The 13,563-nt window shown below is 46.6% G+C and overlaps 1 protein-coding gene across 1 annotated transcript in view; it reads right to left on the reverse strand.

Moving 5' to 3' along the window:
• Positions 1-13,563, reverse strand: part of LOC119433771 (MAP kinase-interacting serine/threonine-protein kinase 1-like) — a 117,884-nt gene that overhangs the window by 94,316 nt on the left and 10,005 nt on the right. The window contains 1 exon segment of the mRNA XM_037701019.2: positions 3,111-3,318. Within this exon segment, the coding sequence (XP_037556947.1) occupies positions 3,111-3,318 (208 nt within the window).

Below are 13,563 nucleotides of genomic sequence, written 5' to 3' on the forward strand. Positions count from 1 at the left end.
TCCCACGTTGCTGCGGGGTTTCGCAGAACTGATCTGCCACATTCAATGCCCGTGTGCTTCGAGTCGTCTATTAATTCGGCCTCGCTCTGCGATCTGCTAGCCGCCTGATTAACTAAGATTTGTAGAGCGACCACCCCGTGAAGTGCAGCGGTTGGTGCGTTCGACCGTCGGACCCAGGACAAATCTTCCTTCAACTACAAAGCATTATTTCTGAGAAACCCCTATGGGTTCATTTTTGAATAGCTTTTTGCAGCGACCGTGTGGATGACATTTTCTTTTCTTTTTTCAAATTTTTCGCTTTAGGAAACGAACCCCCGCGATAAGGAATGACACGGCCTCTCGGCAGTTGACTCGGAACGAAGCGAAGGTCCTCGAAAAGGAAGAGAAAAATAAAAGAGACAAGAAGAAGTAGAAGAAGAGAATGCTCAGGCCGCTTCGGCACCTGGCGAGGTTCGGGAATCCTGCCGCCCTTGGCACTTCGAAGCCGCAGGGCTGTCGAAGGCTGCCGCACGGCGCGGCGTGGCAGCAGTGTCCACGCTCGCCCGTGCCGACTCTCACTGCGAAGGCAAGCCCGTCGCCCGAGAGAGCAATGTACACCACTACGAGAGAGTGCACGGATCAAAGCGAGCGAAACAATTAAGAGGTGAGTACGACACAAGACAACTGCGACGCATGCGGGTCGGATACGTCTAAGCTTTTGTGAGGAGTAGCGGTGATTCCTAGGAGAACCGCTGATTCCTAGGCGACCAATCTCACTGGCCACGCAAGCGCCCACAGCAGCCTAATTAAAGCAACACTACCGAGGAACAATTGATCAGTTGACACCGACAACGCGTATCCTTTGAAAAATCTACTTACATTACTTTGGCTGAAGAAAGCTTATTAAAAAAAAAAAAAAAGGAGGAGAACGTCTTTTTTTACTTATAATTGCCCAAAACACGCGGTGCCTATGACGTCAGCTTGGCGTCGCAGATTACAATGCACATTCCCGAATTGCGATCCTCTTGTGTTGGGTAAAGGTCTCGAAAGTTGTCAGATTGAGTATTGTAAGTGCTCTCAAATACAATGAAATTTTTACATACTGAATAAACTGTTTCTAGGTTGTACTGTGCCAGACGCTGTTACAAAACTGACATCACGGGAAGCCGGTGTGTGAATTTCAGTAATCCTACGCCGGCATTAATAGCGACATATTGGCCCTTTCATGTGTCTAATCTAAATATTGCTATCTGGTGAGTTCATATGTTTAATGCCACACACTTTCACGTTTGCGTGGTATCTGCGTTCGGCCCTCATGTCGACACTTTTTTTTGTTTTTCCCCTCGAAAAGTAGACAGAACATTTAAGTTACAAGCCCTCGACCGGTGCGAGCGATTCTGTGCGCGACTGCGTCGAGCGACGAAACGATCCATCGCGCGAACAGGTCGCTCGTTTCTGTTGCTTGCTCGCTCGCTCGGTTCTGGAAATCTAGAATTCGTCTCTCGTCGCCCGGAAGTGCTATTAGCGACTAGCCAATAGCGCGAAGCCGGCACAGGATGTACTATCACGCTCAATATGAGTTGCAACACGTGAGTCCGTTTTTTCTTTTCTTTTATTTTTTGTGCGCGCGCACACACACGCCCCCCCCCCCCCCCCACACACACACACACACACACACAAATAATAAATAAAGAAGAAAAAAAAACTCCTACACAAAAAAGTTGCTGAACCACGTTCCGATTACTGGTAGGCCCCTGTTTACAAGAAAAATGACACTTCTCACCTTTATTAGTGAAAGAACCGACGGGTGTATGCCGTATAACGAATTCGTAATAAAAAGCTGGAGATCACACTATAGGGACAATACAAAATTCGGTATATCGAATTCGTAACACCGCCGTTGGTATGCACCATAACTAAAATTATTCAGCATTTACCGAGGTAGTGTTATGTCCTACAGTGCATTCTTCCTTTAGGATAATTTATATTTACCCACTTCTATGGACATACGTAGTGTCGTAGGGTGTGTATGAGGGGTGGCTGCGTATACCCCCTCACTCTTGCCAAAGACACGATGCTCAGCTCAGCTTCGCAGTAAGCAAAGAACAAAGACTAGGTGCGTTTCGCCTTTTTAAGAGTTAAGGTGCCAACAATCATTTCCAAGACGCCAAACACATTAAGACAGCAGCTGACACATTAGCGATTACGAGAAACTAACCTCCCACTCGCAAAACAGAGCCAGCTGAAGCAGATGTGAAACAGACGTGCGGCGCAGCACCACCTAAAGTGCACGGCCGCTTAACCTGACGTAAACAGATCAACGTCAACCACGAGCGGTTTATTTCTCGACACCGGCGCCGCACAAGTTTCACACAAGGCAGGAACCCAAGAATTCTGATCGTCGGACAGCACGAACCGCAATTCACACTTGACACTGCCGGCACGGTTGCCGAGAAAACGCCCCACAGGCCGAACAAAGGAAACCAAACTCCGCCGACAGAAACAGCGCCGTGCGAACGGGGCGGAAGGGGGGAAGCATGTTGTATACAACCTCCGAAATCACAGCTGACTCCTTTCTAACCACACGGCCACCGGCACAAAGATGCCGTACTGTTACCAGAGGCACCCAGAGCGCGCCGCTTTTTAACGATCGTCTTTGTTGCTAGGAGCCCCACCTCCGCGGGCCGCCAGACGGGAGCGTCCCTCCTCCTCTCCCAACAAACCAAAACAAACCGGCGCGGCGGCGTAGGCAGGGCTGCACGCGGGGTCCGCTGACTTCGTTACACTGTCGTCGTGGCATACATACACACACGCACACACGCACGCACACGCAGATCGCTTGTGTTTCGGCCTTGTCAGTCTGTTGTACAGCTGACCAAATCGCACACACACACGCACGCACGCACTCACTCCAGATCCTGCAAGAAGCGGCGGCACACGAGACAGCAGGCCGCTCCAGCAAAACCAATCGATGCACTACGTCGTCGTCTTCGTCGACTGGCCCAATTTTCGGGGGGCGGGCAGGCAGGTGCGACGCGCGTCGTTTCATCGCGCGCGCGCGCGAACTTTCTCGGCACTGCGGATTGGCAATCTAAAAAGGAACCGCGACGGCGTGGCATGCGTGCACTCACCGATCGCCAGGAAGTCGGAGCACGGCGTGCCGACGGGGGTGTCGTCAAGGATCAACACGTCGGTCGGCGCTGCAGCGTCTCCGCCGCCGCTGCTGCTGGCGTTGCGGCGACGGCCCGCGGCGACGGTCCGGCCGCTGTCGTCGCCCAGGGCCTGACCCGCGGCGTCGCCCGAAGCGTCGACCGCCATGGCACACTCGAGGAAGACCTCCTGTTTCATGGTGCGGCAACAACGGCAGCGACGGCGTCGTCAACGTGCGAGCGAAGAGCGGACGGCGACTCGGCTTGGCGCTACTAAGCCTAACCGCGGAGGCTGCTGCTGCCTCGTCGTTGTTGACGTTACGGCTGTTAAACCCGAATTGTGACGTTTCGCTCATCAAAGCACCCAGACCCTTCCCTTCCCGAAAAAAGCCAGATCCGGAGGCCAAATTTGTGGAAAATTTTGGAGTGCGGGGCAAAAAGGGACAGATTGTGAGAAACGAAGAAGAATGAGAAGAAGAAGGCAGCTTAAAAACCAAGCCCTCCTGAGGCCGTTAAAGCGAGCCCCGGCGAGCACAGCTCGAAGCTGTAGCCCCACGAAAAAAACGCAACCCCTCGGAACCTTACACCCCTTACATTGGCAACGCACTCGCGGACCGCCGGCGGACCCGCTTATATACCCCGGGCGGCCTGGCCAATCGCGGCGGACCGCCGCAGTCACGTGGCAACGCGCCGACACAATACGCGGCTCGTTCCCGTTATCCGAAGACCCCCCCGCTCACGGAGCGCGGCGCGTCGGGTACTACGGACGGCGGCGGCGAACGGCAGTGCCTTCTTTCTATGCGGGTTTGTCGCTCCCGTTTGTTTGTTATTTGCATTCTTTATCGGCCCGCGCGCGCTTTCAAGAGAGGCCCGTCGGGCACGGCCGGCAGCGCACACAAAAAGAGCCTCCGGGAAATGAAACAATGGCCCGGCCACCGAACGAGATTAAGCTAGGCATGCGCGGGTTTGGGAAGGCTTCGCTCGCTCGCTCCTCTTTATTTTTTCGTTGCCCCCAGTTCTTTATGTACTCCTTTTTTTGCGCATGTCAAAGACACAGACCGGCAAAAGTCTCGCTGTGAATGGGAAGCAGCGGCGGATGGCGCCAGCCTGTGTGGTACGTGCCACCGAAACAATGATAGTACGAAAAAAAAAAAAATAGAGAGAAGCCTCGAACGCTCGAATTCCCGACCGTTGCTTCGAGCACCGACCGAGACGACGTTTAAATGACAATGGGACGGCCGATGTTTCTTACAGGCAGGGGCGTCAGCGTCCCCAAACGGGCGGGCATAATTCAATTCGCACGGGGGGTAAGCGTCAAAACATCGCGATCAATCGGGACCTTCCTTCGACGCAGTCAAACGCGCGCGAAAGCAAACCGAAGACACGCCGGATCCCACGAGGACCAGACAAAAATTACTTCACTGAAGACGTCGGGGGAATGTCCCGCCGCGCGTCCGCTGCTGGCTGACGAATTATTTTAGGTGCGCAGGCTATATACAATTCTACACACGGCCGTTAAAGGTTCCAGCCTCAACTGCAGCGAGTTCGCTACAGCTGTGCTATAGAGCGCAATCGTAAATATCAGCTAAGAGACGACTGGATCACAGAGTCCGGCATAGCCATGCATCTGGAACGATACTCTCGATAATTATGCTGGAAGATGAAAATGGACGAGAGAATGAGAGAGAGAAAAAGTAATGATAACTTAGATAATTAAGAAGTAAAAGATAAACTCGAAAGTGATAATGCTTCCCACAATTGACGGTAATTGCGCGATAGCAATGTGCGTCTTATCATTCAATATCGACATCTGCATAACTTCCATTACATGATCATGTACGAGTTATGTCATTGTTTCAGTTTATTCAGACATACATTGCCTGGGTTGAAAGGACGAAAGGCAGATGAACTCTGCCTGACTTAGGTCCCTCCACCTATACATTTGCTCAGAAGCAGTGAGAATAATAATAATTAAAAAAAACAAAGGCTTTTTACATTAGAACATAACAAAAATAGTTCAAAAGCAGAAGTAACATCGCGAACAGGTATCTTAAATTGTGTCACAGAATCACACAATAATGCCACAGCAATAACCTTTAACAAGACCAAAAAGATGCATAAAAACGAATATATATATATATATATATATATATATATATATATATATATAACAGGCAACATATTAAAAAGTACAAGATGACGCAAGCGCTATACAGAATGTAACAACTATTTGTAGCAATGTATAACCTCTAGAGCATATAGCAAAGTACAAAGATAACATAACAACAAAAAGTATTTAAATCAAAAGCTTATATAGGGCACAGTACCAGAGACTAAGTATACATTTAAAATTTTTCCTTTTATCTGAGTACAGAACTACATTGTTCAATAAGTTCGTGGATATAACTACTGTCGTGGGGAATGCTAGGTATTAGGTATAAACAACGTTTGGTTTCCGGGCCGTAAATGTTTCCGAATAACGGTATTCTAAATCGCTCGTCTCGGAGATCATAGGGAGCTTTAGTAGGGTAGCAATGGGTCATATAACTGCCCACGTCATTTCCGAATATGCTAGCGAATATATAAGGCGAGTAAAGAGTCGAGCAATGAGCTGATCCCGAAATCACTGCAAGGAGACAGAAATATGGAATTCGTACTGACAGAGCATATACTCGTATATTTATTTCTCTGCATCTAGTTGAGTGCTGGAAGATGATTATGCGCCTGAAGATAAAAAGCCGGCAGATCCCACGCCCTGTGGGAATCGAAGCTATGCAAAGCAGTGTGCGGGGAGCTTACCAAGTTAACGAAACGACCATGAGAGCACCAAGACGTAGGCGGCTGCTTCATGACCTTCATGACACGCGTGTCATGAATATTCACGTCACGACCTATCATTTATGTCCCAACCCATTTCAGTGGTTTCTGAGTGTTAATCTCCTTGCGCTGAGTCATTGTCATTTTTGCTGAGTCATGCTCATGACTATGACTTATACTATCATCCTTTAGTGTTTTTCACTTAGTACCCACATCAGCCAGAACACATTTCAGTGATTTTATTGCGATAGCAATTATATGGACACTCCAAAGCGGATTTCTGCCGTTGGCGTGCCGTCGCCGTGAGGTTCCGCATGACGTCAACGGCGATGAAATCGTCGCCGCGCTCCGGACGCTGTATGTGCGAGTGAAAGGGCGCAAGGGGCGCGCGCTTTCACGAGGAGCGAACGCACGTCGGAGAGCAAACGCGCGTTCTGCGCCGTGCTCCCTGAAGGGCTGCTGAATTAAGCGTCTCTTTCCTCCTTTACAATCACCATATATAGAGAGCAAACGCGACTTCTTCCGTAGCGCGAAAGGCCGTGGGGGGACGGGAGTGAGGGAGTCAACTCCCCAGATTTTCGGCTCCAAAAATACCTAGGGACTTTAGGAGGGAGGGGAGGCGACGTTTACCTGCGGCACCAAATGCGTATTTATATAAAAACGTTGCGAGGCGAGAAGGTGGGTAAGATTTCCGACGGTGCTCGACGAGTGTCCCATTCTGATCTCGTCGAAAGCCTCCGAGCCGCCCCCAGAGGCACCGACAAGTCACCAACGCCGCGCGCGTTCGGTGCGAACGCGGGCAAAACGCCGACTGCGTCGACAACCGTTTTGCGCGTTGCTGGTGCAGCGGCATGTCCAAGTTTACACAGCTGATAAAACTACTATCCTTACTCCGTATAGCTCTCTACTAATTTGCTATCGCAATTGATGCTTCGCCTTTCGGGTCAAACTGCGACAAATTTTTGGGGTGTTAATCGTTTTTTTTTTCCGAGTGGAGCCTTGGACTAGGGGCCCCAACCACGGGACCTCATATTTTGCTTTATATTAGACTTAATTAATGAATTAATTAACTCCTCAAATATTATAATTAGGTAAGAAGTGTCAATGAGAAAATTGTAGAGCAGCATGAAAAATTCCCGATATAGCTTTTTGTTGCTCAATACGTGCTACCTAAAAGTGTTTTTCCGAGCGTGAAAGAAGCCCGCGAATACACGCAAAGTGCCTCGAGCGGCCACTCGCGAGGCAATTTTGCGTCTATTCGCAGGCTTCTTTCACGCTCGGAAAAACACTTACATGCAGCACGTATTGAGCAACAGAAAGCTGTACCGAGAGTTTTTCATGCTGCTCTACAATTTTCTCATTGACACTTTTCCCCTAATTATATTATGGTAAGTAGAATAATCAATGAAGACTAATTAATTAATTAGGCGGAATGCAAAAAATAATCCTAGTATCTCCAAGCGACGACAATCAACACTACCTTGGTTCTGTCCAGCTACGTGGCATTTGCACAATTTAAATCGATGATAGTTGGGACACACTGTATATTAACGACCTACCTTCTTCGTTGACGTCTCACATTCACTTGTTCGCCGGTGACTAGTGCAATATAGCTTTAAATAACTATTTTAACGACGACGCTAGTGATCTTCAACATAACTTGGACAATGCGATTCTTTGGTGCAACACATGGCTAAGGGAACTCAATATTAATATATGTAAATTTATGCGGGTAAACAGGAACATCGATGCACTAATTCCTAATTACTATCATCATCATCCGCCTATAATTATGTCCACTGCAGGACGAAGGCCTCTTCCTGCGATCTCCAATTACCCCTGTCTTGCGCTAGCTCATTCCAACTTGCGCCTGCGAATTTCCTAACTTCATCATCCACCTGGTTTTCTGCCGTCCTCGACTGCGCTTCCCTTCTCTTGGTATCCATTCTGTAACCCTAATGGTCCACCGGTTATCCATCCTACGCATTACATGGCCTGCCCAGCTCCACTTTTGCCGCTTAATGTCAACTAGAATATCGGCTACCTCCGTTTTTTTCTCTGATCCACACCGCTCTCTTTCTGTATCTTAACGTTAGGCCTAACATTTTTCGTTCCATCGCTCTTTGTACGGTCCTTAACTTGTTCTCGAGCTCCTTTGTTAACCTCCAAGTTTCTGCCCTATATGTTAGCACCGGGAGAATGCAATGATTGTACACTTTTCTTTTCGACGACATTGGTAATATCCCAGTCAGGATTTGGTAATGCCTGCAATATGCACTCCCCCAGCCCAATTATATTCTTCTATAAATTTCTTTCTCATGATCAGGGTCACCTCTGAGTAATTGACCTAGATAAACGTACTCCTTTACATACTCTAGAGGCTGACTGGCGATCCTGAATTCTTGTTCCCTTGCCAGGCTATTGAACATTATCTTTGTCTTCTGCATATTCATCTTCAACCCAATTCTTACACTTTCTCGATTAAGGTCGTCAATCATTTGTTGTAATTCGTCTCCATTGTTGCTGAATAGGACAATGTCATCTGCAAACCGAAGGTTGCTGAGATATTCGCCGTTGATCCTCACTCCTAAGCCTTCCCAGTCTAAGAGCTTGCGTAATACTTCTAAGCATGCAGTGAATAGCATTAGAGAGATTGTGTCTCCTTGCCTGCCCCTTTCTTGATAGGCAACTTTCTACTTTTCTTGTGTAGAACCAATGTTGCTGTGCAATCCTTGTAGATATTTGTCAAGATATTCACGTATGCCTCCTGTACTCCTTGATTACGCAATGCCTCTGTGACTGCTAGTATCTCTACTGAATCAAATGTTTTTCCATAATCTATGAAAGCCATCTAGAGATGTTAATTGTACTCCGCAGATTTCTCAATTACCTGATTTATGACATAGATATGGTCCATCGTAGAATATCCCTTCCTGAAGCCAGCCTGTTCTCTTGGTTGATTGAAGTGTTGCCCTGATTCCATTGGAAATTATCTTGTTGAATATTTTATACAGTACAGAAAGCAAGCTAATGCCCCGGGCCTACAATTTTTCAATTCTCCATTTACTTCTTATGGATTAGTGTAATGTTGGCATTCTTCCAGCTCTCTGGTACACTTGAAGTTGTGAGGCATGGCGTATAAAGAACCGCAAGCTTTTCAAGCATGATATCTCCTCCATCTTTGATTAAATCGACTGTTATTCCGTCATCTCCAGCAGCTTTTCCCTGGTCATGTCTTGCAAGGCCCTTCTAACTTCATCGCTAGTTACAGAATGAGCCTCTGTATCCTGTTCATCACTACTTCGAATAAAAGTAGCTTGGCTGTTCTGGGAATTGTACAGGTTAGTATAGAATTCTTCCACTGCTTTTACTATGTCATCGAAATTGCCGATGATATTACCCTGCTTGTCTTTCAGTGCATACATTTTGCTTTGTCCTACGCTTGTTTTCTTCTCATTGATTTCATGCTGCGTCCATATTTTACTGCTTCTTCAATCTTTTCCACGTTATAATTTTGGATATCCCTTACTTTCTTCTTGTTGATGAGTTTCGACAGTTCAGCGAATTCTATCTGATCTTTCGAGTTTACACTTCATGTCTGCCAGTATATATAGCCACGATAATGTGGGCCTCGAAACGGCCAAGCGAGCAGCTGTAGTGTTTTCAGAATTACGACTCACAGGCTCGCACATATGAGATCGGCCTCTCTGAAAGGAACATGAAACCTAAATCCACACGAAACTGTTAACTTAGAATATTGAAAAAACAACGTTCATGGCATAATTTTTCAAAATTAGAATACCATTCCATGAGCGCTGAAGCGACTTCGCACACTGCCGGCGTCCGCGGCCAAAAAGTAGTGCGTTAGTTACAGTACGCAAGAAAAATGTACGTGCGCGTGCTTCATGACAAAATTAGCTTCGTGCGAAAGAATTGTGGCGGGACAACAATTTATTACATGTGAGCATGACCCGTAGCAGCATACGTAACACCGAAAATTGCGTAGTCATACATTTTTTCGACCGCACTACTTGCTCCGCGTCCAAGCAATGTCTCTCGGCTGTGAAACGGAGCCATATCGCTGATCTGGCAAACGAATCCTCACGCTCGGAGCCAGCAATATGCTCCTAAATCAGTATGTTGGATGGAGCATGATGTTAATGCAATATCCGAAGCAACGACGTGATCAAAACAGAACTGCGCGATAACAATTCAATTCACATCGCTCAGTAAGAAGCTTTATCACAGTACGTACTTACGTCCTACCGTATTTCTTGGACAAGGATATCCGTACACAGATTCATAAAAGAGTTGCTTGCACCACAGTCTAACTTAGTGGCAGCACAGCACCGTGACGAAGTCGGAATATGGCATTCATGTGCGGCTATCACGGACGTTGTCGCTCGCGTCACTTTACACATTGCGTTCCATATTTACTGCTCCTCAACCTTTTCCACGTTATAATTCGGATATCCCTTACTTTCTTCTTGTTGATCAGTTTTCGACAGTCAGCAAATTCTATCTGATCTTTCGAGTTTTACGCTTTCATTGTTTTGCCGTTTCTTTACTAGGTCCTTTGTTACTTGGGAGAGCTTACCTACTGGTTGCCTTGGTGCCTTACCTACCGCTTGAATCGCTGCTTTTGAGATCAACCCAGTTACGGTTTTATTCATTACCTCTATGTTGTCTTTATCTTCATGTTCTAAAGCTGCATATTTGTTTGCGGGCACCAGCCTGAATTGGTCTGTTTTTACCCTTACTGCGTCTAGGTTGGCCTGTTTCTTCATGGCTAACTTTATTCTTTCTCTCTTCAAATTGAGAGAAATCCTAGACCTCACTAGCCTATGGCCACTGCACTTTACCCTATCTAACACTTCTACATCCTGCACTATGCTGGGATCGGCAGAGAGTACGAAATCTATTTCATTCCTTGTTTTTCCATTAGGGCTTTTCAGGTTCACTTCCTGTTGCTGCGCTTCCTGAAGAAGGTATTCCTATTCGGAACCTATTCCTTTCCGCGAATTCTACCAACATCTCTAGCGTTCCTAGAATCGATGCCGTAGTTGCCATTGCTTGCTTGCCAGCCTGCTTTTTCCCAACATTTGCATTGAAGTCGCCCATGACTACAGTGTACTAGTTTGCACCTTTCTCATTCCTAATTCAACATCTTCGTAAAACTGTTCTATTTCATCATCGTGACTGAAGGTTGGGCGTATGCCTGTACAACCTTCATTCTATACCTCCTATTCAGCTTTATTAAGACGACTGCTACTATATCTCCTTAATGCTGTAGAATTCATCAATGTTGCCCGCTATGTCCTTATGTACTAGAAATCCCACTCCGAATCCTCTCCCATCTGGAAGACCTGTGTAGCAGAGGACGTGGCCTGGAAGACCTGTGTAGCAGAGGACGTCAGCACTGTATAAGCCTCACCAGTTCTTCTGACCTCACTAAGGCCAATAATATCCCAGGCAATACCTGATAATTCTTCAAATAGCCCTGCTAAGCTAGCCTGACTCGATAGGGTGCGCGTGTTCAACGTTGCCACGTTCAGCTTCCAGTGGCGGCCTGTCCGGACCCAGAGATTCTTAGCACCCTCTGCCGCGTCGCAGGTCTGACCGCCGCCTTGGTCAGGTGCTCCGCAGCCGCTGGGGACTGAGGGCCATGGGTAAATTGCAGGAGTGAGTAGGGAGGTAGCGGCCGAATACTGCACCAGGGAGGCCAATTCCTGTTCTGGTGAGGGAGTGACACTGTTGAAGCTTAGTGGGCCTTCCTAATTTGGTTGCACCTTGACTAGTATATAGCCCCACTAGCTCCCGGCGATATATTTCTTTTTTGCCGGTGTCAGGCGCCACTCCATGCCTGAAATCAGTTTAGTGGTTCTCTAATAAGAGCCTTTATGCATTTCACATGTACTTTAGTAGCTGACAACGGCGTAAAGCCTGTTTTTATTGATCACATTCAGAACACTGCAAGAAGAATATTTTTGTAATCGCAGCGGGTTCCCTATGTTACGTGACTAATGTCTTTACGGTGCACACTACAGATAGATAGATAGATAGATAGATAGATAGATAGATAGATAGATAGATAGATAGATAGAGCGAGAGAGAGAGAGAGAGATAGTAACAGTCAAATTAAGCTCTGTCGTATCGTTGAATATCTTTGGTATTATAATTGTAAAGCTAGCTTTCCTGCGAGGCAGCTTGCCCAACTAAAGGCAGCATACTTATTTATGCAAACAGTGTGTACAAGCACAGTTAACTTGTGTACTGACAGAAAAATGTAGACGCGGCTCTGGTGCAGTAATCATGTGAAAGAGACAAGCCCCAGCATGTGCAGCTAGCACTCGGTCTTCATTTGAACAATGACCATTATACTTGAGCACATTTGCAGTGCAGAGAAGTACGTTTGCGAATTGCGAAATGGGCTTATTGTCTGAGAAGAAAAAAGTACGCAAGGACACATTGACAGTTGACATGCGTGTTTTTTTTTTCCAGACAATTACGCTACCAAACATGCATCATTAGTCTACCAAGACGTTCTTGTGATAATTTTGGTTCTAGTGCAGAATGATCAGGAGCAGAGTGTCATGGCCACAAACCGAACTCCACCTGGACACTGGCCCTTGTGAAAATGAACAGCGAAAGCTGCAAGAATCCCAAGCTATAGAACTAGAAGCTAGTCCTAGCTCCCTCTGGAACCTGTTCTAAATTCTAGTTCTAAGTGCTAGTTCTAAATTCCTCTGGAACCTGTTATCTCGCACAAATACATAAGTGGTCACGTAACTGCGAATCCAATCTGGACAGTTCACATTGAGTAGATAATCATAAAGCTAATAGCATGCTTGGTTACTGACGTTACAATTTTTTCAAAGCGCTGTAACATGTACTAGTTTACAAGTGATTAGTGCGGTGAAAGTTGGAATGCGCCGCAGCTTGTGCGTGACTAATACCATGAAAACTACTTTGTCGTTCGAGCTTGTTCAAAATAATTCAGTCCGATTCATATTTTCAAATTATTACCGTGCCGCTATAGCATCACATCAACGAAGGATAAACTATCCCTTCCGTCTCGTAGAACAATAGCACGTTTGACCCTGTTTCACCATCCTTCTTGGTAATTGTATTACCATCCTTCTTTCTCTTCGCAGTGACTTCAATTTCTCAGCCTCATGTCGCGCGGCATCGATCATATATCCATAAAGCCGGAATTCAAACAGGCAACACTTTCAGTCAGTCTTTCCCCTCCCCCACAAGATCATCGCAGCAATGGAACCGCCTTCCCACGGTGACATTGCCGCCATTGTGGATAGCAAACTCTTTCGCAAGGTATCGTATAATTAGTAATTATCGACATGTTATTTCATTTATTTACCATGCTTGCGCACTATTGAAGAAGACATAGCTAACGTAAATTGTAATTTTAACATCTTATTAGAGCTATATATAGAGCTATATATAGAGCTAGTTGGTACTGATTCACGGCTAAAGAACAAAAACGCGCAAAATAAAACCAGAACAAGAAAGACGACACAGCACGAACGTTTACTGCCAAGAAAATGCATTTATTCTGCGTGTACAAATATATGTATTCCCAAGAAACCGGGAGGGAGGA

The sequence above is a fragment of the Dermacentor silvarum genome, chromosome 11 (assembly GCF_013339745.2).
Source record: "Dermacentor silvarum isolate Dsil-2018 chromosome 11, BIME_Dsil_1.4, whole genome shotgun sequence".
In the NCBI taxonomy this organism is placed as follows: Eukaryota; Metazoa; Arthropoda; class Arachnida; order Ixodida; family Ixodidae; genus Dermacentor; species Dermacentor silvarum.